General features: G+C 39.1%; 1 protein-coding gene across 2 annotated transcripts in view; it reads left to right on the top strand.

Moving 5' to 3' along the window:
* The window catches only part of LOC147341989 (solute carrier family 22 member 10-like), a 35,782-nt gene extending 15,455 nt beyond the window's left edge, over window positions 1–20,327 (top strand). The window contains exons 2-10 of one of the 2 annotated variants that reach the window (XM_086384498.1): window positions 4,220–4,323; window positions 10,213–10,367; window positions 10,469–10,637; window positions 12,330–12,453; window positions 13,022–13,137; window positions 15,196–15,410; window positions 17,625–17,733; window positions 18,193–18,396; window positions 19,828–20,327. In XM_086384498.1, the coding sequence (XP_086240624.1) occupies window positions 4,220–4,323; window positions 10,213–10,367; window positions 10,469–10,637; window positions 12,330–12,453; window positions 13,022–13,137; window positions 15,196–15,410; window positions 17,625–17,733; window positions 18,193–18,396; window positions 19,828–19,888 (1,257 nt within the window). In that variant the 3' untranslated portion in view covers window positions 19,889–20,327. The remainder of the gene's footprint in view (window positions 1–4,219; window positions 4,324–10,212; window positions 10,368–10,468; window positions 10,638–12,329; window positions 12,454–13,021; window positions 13,138–15,195; window positions 15,411–17,624; window positions 17,734–18,192; window positions 18,397–19,827) is intronic. The other variant, XM_086384499.1, reaches the window with a different exon arrangement.
* Window positions 20,328–21,872: the final 1,545 nt, after the last annotated feature.

The following is a 21,872-nucleotide window of genomic DNA, read 5'->3' on the forward strand; positions in this document are numbered from 1 at the left end:
TTGGTCATAACTTTCCTTCCAAGGAGTAAGCGTCTTTTAATTTCATGGCTGCAATCACCATCTGCAGTGATTTGGGAGCCCAAAAAAATAAAGTCATCCACTGTTTCCACTGTTTCCCCATCTATTTTCCATGAAGTGATGGGATAAGATGCCATGATCTTAGGTTTCTGAATGTTGAGCCTTAAGCCAACTTTTTCACTCTCCTCTTTCACTTTCATCAACAGGCTTTTTAGTTCCTCTTCACTTTCTGCCATAAGGGTGGTGTCATCTGCATATCTGAGGTTATTGATATTTCTCCTGGCAATCTTGATTCCAGCTTGTGTTTCTTCCAGTCCAGCATTTCTCATGATGCACTCTACATATAAGTTAAATAAGCAGGGTGACAATATACAGCCTTGATGTACTCCTTTTCCTATTTGAAACCAGTCTGTTGTTCCATGTCCAGTTCTAACTGTTGCTTCCTGACCTGCATATAGGTTTCTCAAGAGGCAGGTCAGGTGGTCTGGTATTCCCATCTCTTTCAGAATTTTCCACAGTTTACTGTGATCCACACAGTCAAAGGCTTTGGCATAGTCAATAAAGCAGAAATAGATGTTTTTCTGGAACTCTCTTGCTTTTTCCATGATCCAGCGGATGTTGACAATTTGATCCCTGGTTCCTCTGCCTTTTCTAAAGCCAGCTTGAACATCTGTAAGTTCACGGTTCATGTATTGCTGAAGCCTGGCTTGGAGAATTTTGAGCATTATTTTACTAGCATGTGAGATGCGTGCAATTGTGCAGTAGTTGAGCGTTCTTTGGCATTGCCTTTCTTTGGGATTGGAATGAAAACTGACCTTCTCCAGTCCTGTGGCCTCTGCTGAGTTTTCCAAATTTGCTGCCATATTGAGTGCAGCACTTTCACAGCATCATCTTTCAGGATTTGGAATAGCTCAACTGGAATTCCATCACCTCCACTAGCTTTGTCCGTAGTGATGCTTTCTAAGGCCCACTTGACTTCACATTCCAGGATGTCTGGCTCTAGGTGAGTGATCACACCATCATGATTATCTTGATCATGATGCTCTTTTTTGCACAGTTCTTCTGTGTATTCTTGCCACCTCTTCTTAATATCTTCTTACATTACCAAATGAAAAATAGATAGCCAGCAGGAATTTGCTGTATGACTCAGGAAATTCAAATAGGGGCTCTGTATCAGCCTAGAGGGGTGGGATGGGGAGGGAGATGGGAAGGAGTTTCAAAGGGAAGGGTATATATGTATACCTATGGCTGATTCATGTTGAGGTTTGACAGAAAACAGCAAAATTCTATAAAGCAATTATCCTCCAATAAAAGATAATAATTTTTTAAGTGGGCAGAAGACCTAAACAGATATTTTCCAAAGACATAGAGATGGCTAATACATGAAAAGATACTCCACATTGCTCATTATTAGAGAAATGCAAATCAAAATCCCAACAAGGTATTCTCTTACCAGTCAGAATATGAAAGTGAAAGGCATTCAGTTGTGTCTGACCCTTTGCAACCCCATAGACTAAACAGTCCATGGAAATCTCTAGGCCAGAATACTGGAGTGGGTAGCCTTTCCCTTCTCCAGGGGATCTTCCCAATCCAGTCAGAATAGCCATCATCAAAAAGTCTGCAAACAATAAATGCTGGCCAGGGTGTGAAGAAAAGGGAACCCTCTTATATTGTTGGTGGGAATGCAAACTGATACAACCACTATGGAAAACATTAAAAAAAAAAAAAAACTAAGAATAAAACTACCATAAGACTCAGCAATCCCACTGCTTGTCATATACTCTGAGGAAACCAGAATTGAAAAAGGCACTTTATTTTTCAATATTAAGTGTAGTGACAAAACAAACTAGAAGTGAATTTTAGTATCACAAAGCTTTAAATTGTGTGAAGGTGTACAGTTAGAAAAGACATAATATGTGAAAACTACCCTTGGTAGAATATTCTTGCCTTACTTGCAAATTGGAAATACGTGTATCAATTTTTTAATTTCCATATCCTGGCTACTTGTCAAAAAATGAAATCAGAGTGCATTTCACCCTAAATGTAAAATCCAGGCATCATAAATTTTTTAAAAATGTATTTAGTGTGTCCAAAATCACTGCAGACAGTGACTGCAGCCATGAAATTAAAAGACACTTGCTCCTTGGAAGGAAAGCTATGACAAATCATGACAACATGTTAAAGAGCAGATCCATCACTTGCCGACAAAGGTCTATATAGTCAAAGCTATGATTTTTTCAGTAGTCATGTATGGATGTGGGCATTGGATCATCAAGTAGTCCATGCCCAAGAATTGATGCTTTCAAATTTTGGTGCTAAATAGGACTCTGGAGAGTTCTTTGGACTGCAAGGAAATCAAACCAGTCAATCCTAATGGAAATCAACCCTGAATACTCATTGGAAGGACTGATGCTGAACCTGAAGCTCCAGTACTTTGGCCACCAGAGGGAAGATCTGATTCATTAGGAAAGACCTTGATGCTGGGAAAGATTGAACTCAAAAGCAGAAGGCAGTGGCAGAGGATGAAATAGTTAGATAGCATCACTGACTCAATGGACAAGAATTTGAGCAAACTCCCAGAGATAGTGTAAGACAGAGGATCCTGGTGTTCTGCAGTCCATGGGATCACAAAGAGTCACACTTGACTTAGCAACTGAACAACAAAACAAAAGACAGAAACATTGATATATGCAGTGCTAAGTGAATATGAAGATTGGCCCTGACATAACCTACAGGATTTAGCTGAGGATCTGAAAAAGTCATGCCTAATCCTAAAGAAAGGCAATACCAAAGAATGCTCAAACTACTGCACAATTAAACTCATCTCACACGCTAGTAAAGTAATGCTCAAAATTCTCCAAGCCAGGCTTCAGCAATACGTGAACCGTGAACTTCCAGATGTTTAAGCTGGTTTTAGAAAAGGCAGAGGAACCAGAGATCAAATTGGCAACATCCGCTAGATCATGGAAAAAGCAAGAGAGTTCCAGAAAAACATCTATTTCTGTTTTACTGACTATGCCAAAGCCTTTGTCTATCTGGATCACAATAAACTGTGGAAAATTCTGAAAGAGATGGGAATACCAGACCACCTGACATAGTTAGAACTGGACATGGAACAACAGACTGGTTCCAAATAGGAAAAGGAGTACATCAGGGCTGTATATTATCACCCTGCTTTTTTAACTTATATGCAGAGTACATCATGAGAAATGCTGGACTAGAAGAAGCACAAGCTGGAATCAAGATTGCTGGGAGAAATATCAATAACCTCAGATAGCAGATGACACCACCCTTATGGCAGAAAGTGAAGAGGAACTAAAAAGCCTGTTGATGAAAGTGAAAGAGGAGAGTGAAAAAGTTGGCTTAAGGCTCAACATTCAGAAAACAAAGATAATGGCATCTGGTCCCACCACTTCATGGGAAATAGATGAGGAAACAGTGGAAACAGTTTCAGACTTTATTTTTGGGGGCTCCCAAATCACTGCAGATGGTGACTGCAGCCATGAAATTAAAAGACGCTTACTCCTTGAAAGAAAAGTTATGACCAACCTAGATAGCCTATTCAAAAGCAGAGACATTACTTTGCCACCAAAGGTCCGTCTAGTCAAGGCAATGGTTTTTCCAGTGGTCATGTATGGATGTGAGAGTTGGACTGTGAAGAAAGCTGAGCACCGAAGAATTGATGCTTTTGAACTGTGGTGTTGGAGAAGACTCTTGAGAGTCCCTTGGACTTCAAGGAGATCCAACCAGTCCATTCTAAAGGAGATCAGTCCTGGGTGTTCATTGGAAGGACTGATGCTAAAGCTGAAACTCCAATTCTTTGGCCACCTCATGGGAAGAGTTGACTCATTGGAAAAGACTCTGATGCTGGGAGGGATTGGGGGCAGGAGGAGAAGGGGATGACAGAGGATGAGACAACTGGATGGCATCACTAACTCGATGGACATGAGTTTGGGTGAACTCCAGGAGTTGGTGATGGACAGGGAGGCCTGGCGTGCTGCAATTCATGGGGTCGCAAAGAGTCAGACATGACTGATCGACTGAAATGAACTGAACTGAAACTGTGACTAGAATGACATGGAGAAGTAAAGGTTGTAAAGGAAACCAGAGAGTAGTTCATTAAAGGACTACTAGATTGAGCAAATATGTAAGGATGTAACATACTGTGAAGCTCCTCTGTGCTGATTTCTTTCTCTTCCAGTGGGACCTCGTATGTGATCAACAGTCCCAGAAACCACTGATTCAATCCCTAGTCATGGCTGGAACACTGGTGGGGGGCCTCATCTATGGCCATCTCTCAGACAGGCGAGTATCTCCACATCACTGCTGCCCCTCCTCTGTAGTGTGTTCACAGTTTATTATTACTTGTTTCATAAGGAAATGTTTCTTTAGTTCAAGGATACAATTTATGCTGCTGTGGGTTGCCTTGGTTTCCAGGGAGCTATAGATGGAAATTCAGAATTAGACTCATTGTGATGAATGCGATTTGTTGCCACGGGTCTCTCTGTTTTAACACAGAAATAACCTTTCCATAAGATTAAGGGCAGGGGGCATTTCAGAACAATTTTTAGAGGCAAGTTACCATAAAATTAGAGAGACCTCATAAAGATGAGAAGGAGTTACCAATGAGAAAAGAGAAGGTGTTTTCAAGATAGGTGGGTCAGCCTGTTTGAAGAAACAGAGTTGTAGCCCTTTGCCATGAAGTCTGTGTGTCCCTCACAGATCAGTGAGCTAAATGCTTGTAGGTTCCTACCTTGGTCCTCATGTCATGGTCTTGGGGGGGGGGGGGGCGGGGGGAGGGAGTGGGGAGGGGGGGTGTTCAGTCACTCAGGGTGTCCGACTTTTTACAGCCCTATGGACTGCATCCCTCCAGGCTCCTCTATCCACAGGATTTTCCAGGCAAGAATACTGGACTTGGTTGCCATTTGCTCCTCCAGGAGATCTTCCCGACCCAGGGATCAACCATGTCTCCTGCATTCCTGCATTGGCAGGCAGATTCTTTACCATGGAGCCACCTAGGAAGCCCATATCATGGTTACCCTACAGTAATTAGTGCTCTATGAAACTTCTGTGTTTCTGGGATGGTACTGAAGTTGGAGTAGAAATTATTGTGTCTATAATCTGGTTGTGTGATTATGTTAAAAAAAAAAGAAAGAAAGAAAAAGCCTACTTACAGGTAATATTTGCCACCATATAAGCAATTAACTAATCCATAGACCTCATGTGTCACAATATGTGGTGTGAGAAGTTTGGGTTATCCTGTACCTGACAGTGGTCATTCTTAAAGTACATTCTTAAAGCAATAGGACAAACATGACAGCTACACATTTAAGTGTCCTAAAGGGGAAATGGGAGGCTTAGAGTAAGTATCCCTTGTCATTTGTAAACCTAATATTATTTAATCTTATAGCTGAAAATTGCGGACTCTGACTGTATCACCTCAGTGTAATTAGTCAAAGATTTCTGGATCAGAGTGCTCATTTGGACCAGCCTACTGACTGAGCCTTTTATGACTATTCATAATAAAATGCTGATTGAGAGTTTAGATGGACATAGAGTCATAGGTGTCTAGGTTTGTGTGTCTGTGTGAGTTATGATAGGAGTTGAGAGTGGAAAATTAGGTGAAGAGATAACATTGTAGCTAAGCTAAGGATTTTAAACTGACATAGGTAAAAAGTTTATGAGCACTGGCATCAAAAGCACAAATAGGAAAGGGAGACTATGTCAAAACAAGTCTGCTGCATAGCAAAATAAATGATTGACAAAATAAAAAGGAAATATGTAGAATGAGAGAAAAATATTTGAAAGCCATGTATCAGATAAAGAGTTATATCCAAAATGTACAGGGAATTACTACAACCATTTGAAAAAAACATAAATAACCTGTTGCTAAAATTGGGCAAAGGAGCTCAGTAGATAGTTCTTCAAAAAAAAGACAAAGAAATAGTCAACAGGTATATGAAGAGATACTTAGTATCACTGATCATCAGTTCAGTTCAGTCACTCAGTTGTGTCCAACTTTTTGTGACCCGGTGGACTGCAGCACACCAGGCTTCCCTGTCCATCACCAACTCCCGAAGCTTGCTCAAACTGATGTCCATCGAGTCAGTGATGTCATCCAACCATCTCATCCTCTGTCGTCCCCTTCTCCTGCCTTCAATCTTTCCCAGCATCAGTCTTTTACAATGAGTCAGTTCTTCACAGCAGGTGGCCTTCCAATGAATATTCAAGACTGATTGCCTTTAGGATCGACTGGTTTGATCTCCTTGCAGTCCAAGGGACTCTCAAGAGTCTCCTCCAACAGCACAGTTTAAAAGCATCAATTCTTCAGCACTCAGCTTTCTTTATAGTCCAACTCTCACGTCCATACACGACTACTGGAAGAACCATAGCTTTCACTAGATGGGCCTTTGTCGGCAAAGTAATGTCTCTGCTTTTTAATATGCTGTCTAGGTTGGTCATAGCTTTTCTTCCAAGGGGCAAGCGTCTTTTAATTTCATGGCTACAGTCACCATCTGCAGTGATTTTGGAGCCCCCAAAAATAAAGTCTGTCACTGTTTTTATTTTTTACCCATCTACTTGCCATGAAGTGATGGGACTGGATGCCATGGCTTTAGTTTTTTAAATGTTGAGTTTTAAGCCAGCTTTTTCACTCTCCACTTTCACTTTAATCAAGAAGCTCTTTAGTTCATCTTTGTTTTCTACCATAAGGGTGGTGTCACCTGCGTATCTGAGGTTATTGATATTTCTCCTGGCAATCTTGATTCCAGCTGGTGCTTCTTCCAGCCTGGCATTTCGCATGATGTACTCTGCATACAAGTTAAATAAGCAGGGTGACAATATACAGCCTTGATGTACTCTTTTCCCAATTTGGCATCAGTCGGTTGTTCCATGTTTGGTTCTAACTGTTGCTTCTTGACCTGCATACAGATTTCTCAAGAGGCAGTTAAGGTGGTCTGGTATTCCCATCTCTTTAAGAATTTTCCACAGTTTCTAGTGATCCACACATGTCAAAGGGTTTGACATAATCAATAAAGCAGAAATAAATGTTTTTCTGGAACTCTCTTGCTTTTTCTATGATCCAATGGATGTTGGCAATTTGATCTCTGTTCTTCTTCCTCTGCTAAATCCAGCTTGAACATCTGGAAGTTCACGGTTCATGTACTGTTGAAACCTAGCTTGGAGAATTTTGAGCATTACTTTGCTAGAAAAATCAAAACAACAATGAGATAGAGCCTCACACCATTTGGATGGACATTGTATCCAAAACACTGCTGTCAATCCCGGAGTCAAAGAGCTTTTTCCTCATGCTTTCTCCCAGGAGTTTACTGTTTCCGGGCAATGTTTAAGTCATTCAGTTCAGTTCAGTTCAGTTCAGTTCAGTCGCTCAGTTGTGTCCGACTCTTTGTGACCCCATGAATTGCAGCACTCCAGGCCTCCCTGTCCATCACCAACTCCCAGAGTTCACTCAGACTCACGTCCATCGAGTCAGTGATGCCATCCAGCCATCTCATCCTCTGTCATCCCCTTCTCCTCCTGCCCCCAATCCCTCCCAGCATCAGAATCTTTTCCAATGAGTCAACTCTTCGCATGAGGTGGCCAAAGTACTGGAGTTTAAGTCATTAATCCATCTTAAATGAATTTTTGAATGATATGAATAGGGATCAAAGTTCATCCTTCTGCATGTGATTACCCAGTTTCTCAACATCATTATTGAAAAGAATATTACTGGCTCCTTTATCAAATGTGATATCTGAATAATTAATTTCTGGAATCATGATAAGAGCATTATTATATGTGTCCATCTTTATGGCAGTACCATAATCTTTTTATTACTGTAGCTTTATGGTATACTTTGAAATCAAAAGTGTGATGCTTCTAAGCTTGTATCTTCTTTGTCATAATTGCTTTGGCTATTTGGGAACATGTATGATTTCACATAAATTTTAGAATAGCTTTTGCTATTTCTGTGAAAAATGCCATTGGAATTTTTTTCATTGCAATCTTTTGGCAAGCATGGGAAGTAAATACCACTTGTATCAGCAGTTTACAATGTATAATAAGTTAATTAGCCTGGGGCATTTAAATTAGTAAGCTGCAGAGTCCGAACTCAAACCCCAAGACTTTTTATTTAGTAAACTTTATTTCTTAGAGTAGTTTTATGTTCATAGCAAAATTGAACAGAAAGTACAGAGATTTCTCATATACCCTTGATGCTGATAGTGGGGAAGATTACCATTGGAATTTTGATAGAGATCACATTGAATCTATAGATGGCTTTGGATAATATAGACATTTAAACAATACTAATTCTTCCAATCCATGTACATTGGTTATCTTTCCATTTGTTTGTGTCTTCTCCAAGTTCTTTCATCAAAGTCTTGCTGTAGTGTCTATGTATTTCATCTCCTTCATGAAACTGATACTTACTTTATAATTTTGATGCTATAGTAAATGGAATTGCTACCTTTTAAATTTCTCAGACATTGCATTCTTGGTGTATATAAATGCATTTAACTTCATATGTTGATTTTTGTATCTTGCAGTTTACTGAATTTGTAGATTGGTTCTAGCAAGTTGTTTGGTTGAATCTTTAGGATTTTCTATTAATATATATAAGTTCATATTATCTGTATCAAGGAAAATAAAATTCTTCCTTTCCAGTATGGTTACATTTTTCTTCTTTATCTTGCCTGATATCCCTAACAAGTACTTCCAGAATTGTATTGATAGAACTGGTGTGAGTGGGCACTTTTTATTCCCTGAACTTAAAGGAAAATCTTTCAAACTGTCTCTGCTGAGTATGATGTTCTCTGAAGGATTGTCTATATCACATTTATTGTGTTGAGTTATATTCCTTCTATACCACCGAATTGAGTATTTTTTATCATGAAAGGGTATTGTATCATGTCAAAAGGCTTTTTCATGTTTTGAGATCCTCTTTGGTATGCCCAAACTATCCCTTCCTTCCTGACAACTATAAGTTTGTTCTTTAAGTCTATGAGTCTGTTTCTGATTTGTAAATAAGTTCATTTCTATCATTTCTTTTTAGATTCTGCATATAAGGAATGCCATATGACATCTTTCCTCCTCTGTCTGACATTTTATTCAGTATTTCAATCTGTAGATCCATCCATGTTGCTGCAAATGCCATCATTTCATTCTGTTTTATGGCTGAATTATATTCCATTGTAGATATGTACCCCATCTTCTTTATCCATTCATTTATCAACAAACAATTCGATTGCTTTCATGCTTTGGCTATTGTAAATAGAGTTGCAATGAACATTGGGATGCATGTATTTTAAGGCCCTCTTTTCTTGATACCCAATGAAACAGAGAATTCACTTTTCCTTATTTGTTTTTCACCTTCTTTTTCCTTCATTCTCCATCTTAGGTAATTCTTTCATCTGAGATATTTATATAACAGCCTCTGGCTGAATTATGGTGCTCTTATATTCTGTTCTAGAAAAGTATATTGCTTTAGGCCAATAAAATCAGATTCAACAAAGAGTGACTGTTACCTAACCCTTCAACAACTTTCATGCATTATTCCACTGATCTTTTGCATCCGTTTAGCCTTGCCTGTGTGGTCCTTGAGACCCAAGTACACTTTTAGCTCTCTTATGTTTCAGACACTTAAGAGACTATACACCAGGTTAAACACAGGCTAATACATGACTGCTTACAAAGGGTTACAATTTCCAACACCATGGTTTCTTCTGTGAGGTTATTTTTATTTTTGGCCATGCCACATGGCTTGCAGGATTTTAGCTCCTGGATCAGGAACAGAACTCATGCCTTCAGCAGTGAAAGCATGGAGTCCTAACCACTGGAACACCAGGGAAGAAAGTCAAAAAGAGAAAAACAAATATCATAAATTAACACATATATGGAATCTAGAAAAATGGTAGAGATGAACCTATTTGCAAAGAAGAAATAAAGACACAGATGCACAGTATCTTTTATATGGTGTCAGAGGCATCTGGTGGTTATATGATGAAGTTTTTGTATTATTAGCATATAGTCAAAGATTGTTGCTTTATGGAGATTTGCATTGTTGATTTAGCTCTTGTTTACTCAAGCTTTCAGGTACATGATTCTCTTGTTAAAGTTATAGAGTATGTTTTTGCTTTCTTAATTTGTTACCATAAATTATCATTACTCACATCACCTAAGCTGACTGTTTTGTAGGTTTGGGCGAAAGCTGATTCTCAAGTGGTGTTTACTCCAACTTGCCATCTCTGGGACCTGTACATCCTTCGCTCCCAACATCTTCATTTACTGCTTACTACGCTTCTTGTCGGGCTGTTCCATTGCAGTCATAATAACAAACAACTGTTTTCTAAGTAAGTCAACAATTCTGATCTAATCCATCTTCTTAGCCTTGAATTTGAGCTTGAAATTTCACACTTATTTGACATGATAACACTGTTTTAATATCTTTCAGTTATAGAGTGGACAAGATCCCAGTCGAAAGGCATGGTATTAACATTGATATACTGTGCCCTTAGTATTGGACAGATGATGCTGGGAGGACTGGCTTTTGTCTTTCGAGAATGGCGCACCCTGCAGCTGGTGTTGTCTGTACCTTTCTTTGTCTTCTTTCTCTCCTCAAGGTATGAAGTGTTCTCTCTCTCTCTTAAGGAAATCTGGGATAAAATGCACATTGAATTTGGATATATTGATTTTCTTATTCCCCGGCACATTCTTATTGTTTGGACCTGAAATCCATGTCTCTCACCTGTTCATTCTGGGCAATTTGAGTTTTGAGAAACATAACATGGAGTAACAATAATCTTTCTGCCTGTGAGTTCTGGGTATTTTCTGCCATCTGGTTCCTAAGTCTTTCCCAATATAAAGGTCATAGAGCTATTCCAATATTATTTTCCTTAATATAAAATACAGACTCAATTTTTTATATAAAAAAAGATATACTTTTAATTCTATTTGGCTTTGGAATGAATCAGGTCACAGAAAAGCTTTCAGTGATTTGCTCTGTTGCAGATGGAATTGGATGAAAAAGATGCAGAAAATTTATTCAAAGAGCTGTTTCACAAACTAGCAACAAGATTTTCCACTAGTTAAATTTGCATGCAAATTAGATGATTTACATTATGAATTCAGCACTCCTTCTTCCCTTAAATAACTTTAATAAATAATTATTAATGGATAACTTCATTCCCACACTAAATCCAATCTAGGAAAAATCAGATTTAGGAGAAGACAAGGAGATGACTGCAGGTTTTATAGAACAAGATGAGTTCAGAGAGAGAGGACAGTATAATCCATGTCAGACTCATCTGTTAAGTCATTCTATATTTGTAACAACACTACAAGGAAGCTAGCACTACTGTATCCATGTTATTAATGAGAAAACTGAGGCAGATGTAAAGAAGCAATTTGTTATTAATTGGTATTAGTAACTGGATAATTAGTTATCAACATAACTAGTAGTAGCAGGAGCAATTGTAGTCATTGTTAGGCTTTAAGCTGACATTATGGGGGCTTCTTTTTTAAAGAAATAGATACTATAAATATATATCATGTGCAAAAAGTTGTTTGTCCCATGCCACAGTGGAAGGAAATTATCATGTGAGGGACTCTCAAGATTAAGCTTGTCAAGCTTCTTGTAAATTCTCCTAGTGAGTAAGCAGAGAGGCAATTTGACTCCAAAGTCTGTGTTCCTTACTAGTAGTACAACTTTCAAGTGCACTGTCATGGAGTGGTTAGTCTCATATTCTCCTAGTATTTGTATAATAGATCTGGATTTTCTCACATTCCCTGGTGACTCAGACAGTAAAGAATCTGCCTACAATGCAGATTGGGTTCAGTCCCTGGATCAGGAAGATCACCTGGAGAAGGGAATAGCAACCCACTCCAGTATTCTTGCCTGGAGAATTCCATGGATCCTGGCGAGCTACAGTCAGTGGGGTCACAAAGAGTGGTACACGACGGAGCAGCTAACACTAACTAACTCATCCAACAAGTGAAGTGTTATATTTTAGATGGATAGCAAAATGCAGCTCTTATCAATTGACACGTGACAAATAATCAATGGCCTCTCAGGTGGTGCTAGTGGTAAAGATTCTGCCTGCCAATGCAGAAGACAACGCAAGAGATGTGGGTTCGATCCCTGGGATAGGAAGATCCCCTACAGAAGGAAATGGCAATCCACTCCAGTTTTCTTTTCAGGAAAATCCCATAAACAGAGGAGCCTGGCAGGCTACAGTCTTTGGGGTCTCAAGGAGTCAGACAGGACTGAGCGGCTGAGCACAACTGACTGCACTTGCGTGCTCATTTTTCATCAGGTGGCTGGTGGAATCTTCTCGATGGCTGATTATCACCAATAAACCAGATAAGGGCTTAAAGGAACTTAAAATAGTTGCACACAGAAATGGAATGAAGAATGCTGAAGAAATCCTGAACTTGGAGGTGAGTGGGAAAGGGAAGGGAATATGGTTACTTGGTTGAAGGGAAATCATAAACTGACCTGCCTTCTCCTTCTTGAGATAGACAAGCTGCTTTTCTAACAAGGACAGCTAGTTGAGAATGAAAATTCCCTAATCTTTCATGGGCATCTAATATAAAAGAAGCTTTGAGCACTGTGCAGCTACTTCTTTCTTTTTTAAACTTTATTTTGTGTTGGACTATTGCTGATTAACAATGTTGTGACAGATTAGGTGAACACTGATGGGGATTCAGGGATACATATAGGAGTATCCTTTAGCTCACTTCCTCTGAATCTAAAACTTTTCTACTCTTGAGTCACCCTACCTCCATCTATGGCCTCTTCTTCAAAATAGCACTTTAGCATTTAATTTCCTGAAGTCTCCCTTAACTCCCTACAACTTCCTTCATTTCATGTTCACATGTGATTGTGTATACAATACGATATACTAGAAAGAAAGAGAACACATATCTCTTGTCCTCTTGTGTGCCAGCGCACATCACAATTCCTGGCACTATGTTAGCAAATGCTACATGTTTGTTGTTGTTGAAGGGTTTGAGAGCGACCATGCAGGAGGAGCTGGAGACAGCACAGACTAAAACAACTATGTTTGACTTGTTCCGCACACCCAACCTGCGAAAAAGGATCTATCTCCTGTCCTTTGTGAGGTAGGCTACACATAGTGCATGTGAGAAGAAACATGAATCTGTTTATTTCAAATGTTATAACAGTATCGTGAGAGAAAGGGCATACTTGCATTTTTTAAATTAATTTATTTATTTTAATTGGAGGCTAATTACTTTACAATATTGTAGTGGTTTTTGCCATACATTGACATGAATCAGCCATGGGTGTACATGTGTCCCCCATCCTGAACCCCCCTCCCACATCCCTCCCCAACCCATCCCTCAGGGTCACGCAGTGCACCGGCCCTGAGCGCACTGTCTCATGCATTGAACCTGGACTGGTGACCTATTTCACATATGGCAATATACATATTTGCATTTAAAAGATGAAGGAAATAGGCCAAGTAAGACTCATGTGGAACTGATTTTACAATGACAGTTCAGTCATCTCACACTGTCAGTCTCTTCATTGGAGATTGAGGTTGAGAACTTCCCTCACAGTACAGATTTTGGCACTTAATTTTCTTCATTTATTCTTTGAATTTTAATTGAAGCAAATCTGGCACACTGTAATGTGAAAAGATCACAAATAAATACAGATCAATGAATATTTCAATGTCTAATAATGCACCCAACATACAAATCAAGATAGAACAGTCCTAATTTCCCAGGAGTTCTGCTCATGTAACCCATATAACCACCACCACCTCCACCACGACCCCACTCTCATCTCCTCCTCACTGCCCTGAACTGTGCACTGTTCCGATCTCCATCACTACAGATGAGTGGTGCCTGATCTTAACCTTCACATAATAAATGACAGAAGCATTCTGTGACAGGTCTCCTTTCTTCAGGCTCATTCATGAAGATTCACCCACTCTGTTGCTTGTACCTGTAAACCTGGTAAACTGTTCTCCCCAGTGTTCTAGTTTCTATTACATGAATACACTGCAATGTCTGTATGTACTTCAAACTTGGTGGACTTTATTTGTTTCCTTTTTGGATACAGTTTGTGTGCTAGAACAAGATTTGCTTCTGTAGCAAATCTTGTTCATTATTTCTTGACGAGATGTAACTACTAACTTTGATAGAGTCAGGAGGAGAAACTTTAATTTTTGAAGACTTACACATACATCAGCCACTGGAAAATACATACCCACTGCCAATCTTAAGAAGTAACTACTAAGCTGAACAATTTACTTCTTTCCAGACATATCTTAGTAGATGTCTGCATTTAAATGCATTGTGCTGTTTCAACATTTCTTTACTCACTAGGAAACACAGATTTATGTTCTGGAATCCTACACAATCAGAATGGAAGAAAAAAGTATAGATAATGATCAAGAAAGACCTTGCTTAAAATTGCTGTGATCTGTGGTATTTCTTGTTGTAAGTTCTAAGTGTAGCTCTCTCTGGTTGTAGTAGATCTTTAAAGTGGGCTCATGTCTAGATGCTTTCTGTGTAAGATGTAGATCCCCTGTGGCAATATTTCACTACATTTCTGATGGTACAGTTGGTGCACATTTGCTTTCTGAATTCTCCCATTTTCCCTTGGTGCTAAGAAATCAGATACAAAGTTTAAATTCCCCAGAATTCTGTTAGACCCCAGGGCACTGCTCCCAGGTCAAGGAGATACTGGTAGTCTCTTTGCAACTTCAATCATAGTTGAGAAAAAGGGAATTCTTCCCAGTACTGGTGTTGGGGGACGAGAGGGAGGACTCACAGAATTCATACACACATACGTACATTTATGCAGACAACACACAAAAAGAAATCCTTCTCCAATTTATAAGTTTTAATCATTCTGTATTCAATTTCTCTAAACCATTCACTTTGGTGGACTGGGCCAGATTATGTATTCCTGTCATTGTCAACTCTATGCTTAGGGACTCAGAAAAAAAATGACAAGAGGGAGTGTCACTTTCATATACAGACACATAATCTTTTATTGTATCTTTATCACCTTAAAATGAAGTATTACAGAAATCAGACTGGGCCTTTATTCTTTAACCTTGACCATTGGCTGCCTGGGTCAACATAATCATCAATGACAGCAATGGGCTCTAATCTATGGCTTGGGTCTTCTTTTGTTCACTACAGATTTGCAGGCACAATACCCTTTTTTGGCATTATTGTCAATCTACAGCACTTTGGAAGCAATATTTTCCTGTTCCAGGTAATCTTTGGAGCTCTCACTATCTCAGTCCGATGTCTTGCACTTTACCCACTGAACAATGTGGGCCGTCGACCAACCCAGATGTTTTTCATGTTCCTGGTGGGACTTTCCATTTTGATCAACATGTTTGTGCCTCAAGGTGAGAGAAGATTGGAATTTGGGGAAAGGAAGTGTCTTTTTCAAACCACCATGGATTGTGTTGGGTCATACTGTCTGGAGCCAGCAGTGAAGAATGGTATCAATTAAAAAGAAAGAAAAAAAAAAAAAAAACGAACCACCCCCACACCTCAGGGCCTTTTAAGGTAGATCAGACAGCATTCTGTCTATGGAACGTATTTCTCCCAGTGCAGTGCCCTATCAGAGACCATGACCCCAAACCCTGAGACTGAAACTCTTGCCTTCAGAGACAGCCCACACTCTGTCTATGGAGCAGGTGGTCGTTTAGTTGTTAAATCATGTCTGACTCTTGCAACCCCATGTTGTGGTCCATAAGGCTCCCCTGTCCTCTGTCCATGGAACTTTCCAGCAAGAATACTGGAGTGGGTTACCATTTCCTTCTCCAGGAGATTTTCCCGACCCAGGGATAGAACAAGGCTCTCCTGCATTGTAGGTGGATTCTTCACCAAGTGAGGCACCAGGGAAGCCCAATTAAAGGCTAAGCCCTACCCAAACCAATCAAAGAGTTTATGAGAAATTCTAATAAGATTTTAGAAAAAGAACCAGAGATCAGCAAGTGGCAGTTCAGACATCCATTTATCATCTTACATAGTGAAAGTTGTCTATAAACTGGTACCATTAGTCCTGACAGTTCCTCTAGGACAGGACTTATTCAGTCGCCATTCACACTTTTAATAACAAGGATGGAGGGGTGAGATCTTGCAATTATATCCCAGGTGAAAACAGAGTATGGTCACTCCCTCTGTTTTGGCTCAGTACCAGATATGATGGGGCTACCCTGGTAGTTCAGCTGGTAAAGAACCCACCTGCAATGCAGGAGACTCTGGTTTAATTCCTGGGTCAGGAAGATCCCCCAGAGGAGGACATGGCAACCCACTCTAGTATTCTTGCCTGGAAAATCCCAGGGACAGAGGAGCCCAGTGGACTACAGTCCATAGGGTTGCAAAGAGTTGGACACAACTGAAGGAACTGCACGTGCATGCACTTGGTAGTTCTATTTTTAGTTCTTTACAGAACCTCCATACAGTTCTCTATAGTGGTTGTATCAATTTATATTCCCATCAACAGTGCAAGAGGATTTCCTTTTCTCCACACATTCTCCAGCATTTATTGCTTATAGATTTTTTTGTTGATGGCCATTATGACTGGTGTGAGGTGATATTCCATCGTAGTTTTGATTTGCATTTCTCTAATAATGAGCAATGTTGAGCATCTTTTCATGTGTTTGTTGGCCATCTCTATGTTTATGTCTTCTTTGGAGAAATATCTATTTAGGTCTTCCACTCGTTTTTTATTGTGTTGTTTGGGTTTCTTTTATATTGAGCTGCATGAGCTGTTTGTATATTTTGGAGATTAATCCCTTGTCAGTTGCTTCATTTGCAATTATTTTCTCAGATTCTGAAAGTTGTCTTTTCATCTTGTCTGTGGTTTCCTTTGCTGTGCAAAACTTTTAAGTTTAATTAGGTCCCATTTATTTGTTTTCATTTTTATTTTCATTACTCTATAAGGTGCAGCTAGGGGATCTTGCTGCCATTTATGTCAAAGAGTATTCTGCCTGTGTTTTCCTTTAAGAGTTTTATAGTGTCTGGCCTTACAGTTAGGACTTTTATCCATTTTGAGTTTATTTTTTTAATAGGGTTAAGAAATGTTTACATTCCATTCTTTTTCGTGTAGCTGTCCAGGTTTCCCAGCACCAAATATTGAAGAGGTTGTCTTTTCTCCATTATATTTTCCTTCATCCTTTGTCAAAGTTTAGGTAACCATAGTTCATGAGTTTATGTCTGTACTTTCTATCCTACCCAAAGCAATCTACAGATTCAATACAATTCCCATTAAATTGCCAATGGCATTTTCAAAGAACTAGAACAAAAAAATTTGTATGGAACCACAAAGAACTCCCAATAGCCAAAGCAACCTGGAGTAAGAAAAATGGAGCTCAAGGAATCAGGATCCCTGAATTAAGACTACACTACAAAGCTATGGTAAACAACACAGTATGGTACAGGCACAAAACAGAAATATAAATCACTGGAACAGGATAGAAAGCCCAGAGGTAAATCTACAATATATTTAAGAAATACAAACAGCCTATAGAGTTTTTTTTACTGACTAAATTTTGTGGATGTTGATTTCTTCAGCCCAGATTTTTTAATCTCACTGATCTTCTCGTCTCCAGATATGCAGACCCTGCGTGTGATTTTGGCAAGTGTGGGAATTGGCTGTGCTGCTGCCTCTCACACCTGTTTTTCTGTTCACCAAAGTGAACTCCTCCCCACGATTGTCAGGTATGAGTTTATGAATACTCTGCCAGGGCCCAGAAGAGAACTTTCCCAGCTAATTGGTGCTTATTCAAGAGAATAAACATAATAAGATCTGTTATTATAAAGCAATTATCAGTATTTGTAATAGTGCTTTAAAAATAATTATAACCAAAATTACTGCAAATGCTGACTTTGTGCCATGTACCATGCTAAGCAGTACTTCAATGCATCCTCTCTTAACTTTTTAGAAGATTTGTCAGACTAGTCACAATATGTAACACTCTGTTTAAAGAGTAATTCATATTGACCTTGACAAAGACATCTAGCAAATCACAGAGCAAATGACAAAAGCAAGACGTTTTCATCAAGCTCATGATTTAATACTTGTGGGGTTTTCTGGTTCAAAATAAAGTCAAAATAATAGATCATGAATTAAAGTCCAGAATTTAACTGGATTATTATATATTGTCATTTACCCTTCAGAGCAAAAGCTGCAGGATTAGATTTGTTGGCTAACAGGTGTGGGGCAGCACTGGCTCCCCTGCTGATGACCCTAGTGGTGTATCTACCCACTCTGCCCTGGATCATCTATGGAGTGTGTCCCATCATTGCTGTTCCTGTTCTCCTTCTCCTACCTGAAACTAGAAATCTGCCTCTGCCTGACACCATCCAGGATGTAGAAAATAAGTGAGTAAACCTTCTAACCATCCCCTGGGAGGGACTGTGTGCTTTGGATCTGTGGGTGAGAAAGGCAACACACCACATGGGTCCCTCAGATCACTGGGGAGGCTGAACCTTGCCAGGATACTCCCATCTCGGGCCATTGCCTTCATGAGTGGTGAGGTCATTTCTATTCACTGTGAGTTTCAATCTAGACTGCAGAGATCCCTTCTGCCCTGTTCTCTTTGGTAGTTTTAGTGCTGAAGAGAAGATATTAGCTCTACTAATATCTTAGGGCACATCTTACCTGCCCTCATGAGAGACATACATTTCCGATCATATTTCATGGTCTTCAGATCCATAAAAATTAAAGTTTCTGTTTAAAAAGATACTAGAGAGATAAATATTATATTGGTGCCTATAAGACTAGGCAATTTTGCTGCCATAAATAATGGAAATATTGAGGATAAGGAAAATAAGAAACTGGTAAAAAATATTTGTAAATAAGAAAAATGTTCGGTCACTCAGTCATGTCCAACTCTTTGCAACCCCATGGACTGTAGCCCACCAGACTCCTCTGTCAATGGAATTTTTCACACAGGAATACTGTGATAGGTTGCCATTTCCTACTCCAGGAGATCTTTCTGACCCAGGGAATGAACTCCAAATTCTTGTGTCTTCTGCATTGGCAGGTAGATTCTTTACCACTGCCCCACCTAGGAAGACCATTACTGACCTACAGCTTCCATAATGAAGTGACTCAAACTGAGCTCCTTAAATAACAGAAATTTATTGTCTCACAATTATATAGGCTGGAAGTCTGAGCTGTAGTTGTTGGCAGGGCCATGTCCCCACTATAGGCTCTAGGGAAGGGTCTGTTCCAGGTCTCTCTTACATTTCAATAGTTTCTTTGCTTGTGGCAGCATAACTCCAATTTTCACATGGCATCTCCCTGCACACTTCTGTGTCCTGATGTTCCCTTTGTGTAAAGACACCAGTCTAATTGGATTAGGGGCCCATCCTAGCCCAATATGACCTCATCTTAATTCATTTTATCTGCAACTTCCCTGTTTCCGAATATGGCAATCTCACATTTGAGGTACTAAGAGTTATAACTTGAACACATGAATTTTAGGAGAGACATGATTCAACCCGTAACAAACGGGGAACTCCCTTAGGATTTTCAGTTCACCTCTTTCAGCCTTTCTTCCATCACTGGCCAGACCTCTAAAGAGACCAAATGATAGTAGCAACTTTCTAGGATCTCCACAGTCAGCAGAGCCTATTCCAGCATGAGTGTCAATCCCATAGATTTTATTGAATTAAAAAAGATGATGGAGAGGATCAATTTGTACTTATGTATGGAGGGCACACAAACCTATTTTCACATTTTCTTTTTTAAAGGTTGTTTTTCATTTACTTATTGGTTGGTTGACTGGTTGTTTCTTGTTTTCCCAGGAAAAAATTTTCAAGGAAAGTAAATGAAAAAGATTTCTACATAAAAGTGACAAAGTTTTAAGGAGTTATTGGTGAAGAAAAGAAAAATACAAAGAACAAATATGAATTTTCCTTTTTATTCACAAACTAGCAAGAAAATATACTGGAAAATGTATCTCACTTACAATCATTATATTAATTTGCACTTTATCATATACTTTGTTGGAACATGTAATTTCATGAACAGTTTGATTTGGTGGGAAGTAGTTTAAAAGTTTTGAATTTATCAATAAACTATTAATAGACAGGATGATTCAGATTCAGAAACAAAGAAACACCATGGAATTAGGATCTGACTGGTTGATACATGGAACAGCATATGGTGAACTTTAAAAAAATTTACAAAAATCAGAGCACTATATCATATGTAAATGGCCATTGAAAGAAATCCGGAAACAGATACCCAATATGTATATGCTTAACATAATACATTTGACATCATAAATCTCCTTCAAAAGAAAGCTTATGTAATCCTTGAATATCTTGTGTGTGTGAGCTCAGTCGTGCCTGACTCTTTGCGATCCCATGGACTGTAGCCCACCAGGCTCCTCTGTCCATGGACTTTTCCAGGCGAGAATACTGGAGCAGGTTGCCATTTCTTTCTCCAGGGACCTTCCTGACCCAGGGATCGAACCCACATCTCTTACATCTCCTGTATTCGCAGGTTGGTTCTTTACCACTAGTGCCACCTGGGAAGCAATCTTTGAAAATACAATCATTGAAATGATAATAGTGACTTTTTTAATGGCGGGATTTAAATGACTATTACTTTCTCTTTGGATTTTCTCTTTTCATATTTTCAACAATTAGCATATATAATTTTAGTATTTTAAGACATCAAAATTGAAGTATAAGCAACTTCAAATGTGTATGCATTTAATAAAATCACTACAAGTTAAAAACTATACTCCCAATCTCTCAATTTACCCCTCTCCTTCTTTACCCCAGTAACCATAAGACTGGTTTCTACGTCTGCAACTCAATTTCTGTTTTGTAAATAGGTTCATATACACACTGTGTTGTGCTGTACTTAGTTGCTCAGTTGTGTCCAGCTAGATGACCCCATGGACTGTAGCCACCCAGGCTCCTCTGTCCATGGAGATTCTGCATGTAGGAATGCTGGAGTGGGTGGTCTATCCCTTCTCCAAGGGATCTTCCCAATCCAGGAATTGAACCGGGGTCTCTTGCATTGCAGGAGAATTCTTTACCAGCTGAACTACCAGGGAAGCCCCATATACATACTACAAAATATAAAACAGGTAACTAATAAGGACTTACTCTATACCACAGGGAACTCTACTCAATAATCTGTAATGATCTAGAAGGGTAAAGAATCTTAAAAAGATTGGATATATCTGTATGTATAACTAATTCGCTCTGCTGTGAAGCAGAAAATAATACAACACTATAAATCAACTATGAAGTGAAGTGAAGTCGCTCAGTCGTGTCTGACTCTTTGCGACCCCATGGACTGTAGCCTACTGGGCTCCTCATCCAAGGGATTTTCCAAGCAAGAATACTGGAGTGGGTTGCCATTTCCTTCTCCAAGGGAACTTTCCGACCCAGGGATCGAACCCATGTCTCCCACATTGTAGGCAGACGCTTTACCGTCTGAGCCAAAAGGGAAGGCTGTATCAACAATACTCCAATATAAAAATTTTTAAATAACAAAATATATGATTCAATGGGAAAAAACTGTATTTCAAGTGTGATGGCTAATCCATATAGGAAAAGTTAATAGCAATTTAAGACACAACAAATCTGAAAAATAATATTTCATTTTAAAAAGAACAGACTCAAAAGTAATAACAATTCTCATTGTGGTTGGGGGTACACTGCAATAGGCATTCATATACAAGACAACGTGGTATAGTTTAAAAAAGCCAATATGCTCTAATGCTGCCAAAAACAGTTGACATTATGTTAAGAGTTCTACTCAATTTGTAGTTCCTCAAACACTTGTGTATGAAAAGTGAAAGTGAAAACCACTCAGTCATGTCCGACTC

Source organism: Bos grunniens, chromosome 29 (assembly GCF_055505025.1).
Source record: "Bos grunniens cultivar Pamir isolate PY7600 chromosome 29, Bosgru_T2T1.0, whole genome shotgun sequence".
Classification (NCBI taxonomy): Eukaryota; Metazoa; Chordata; class Mammalia; order Artiodactyla; family Bovidae; genus Bos; species Bos grunniens.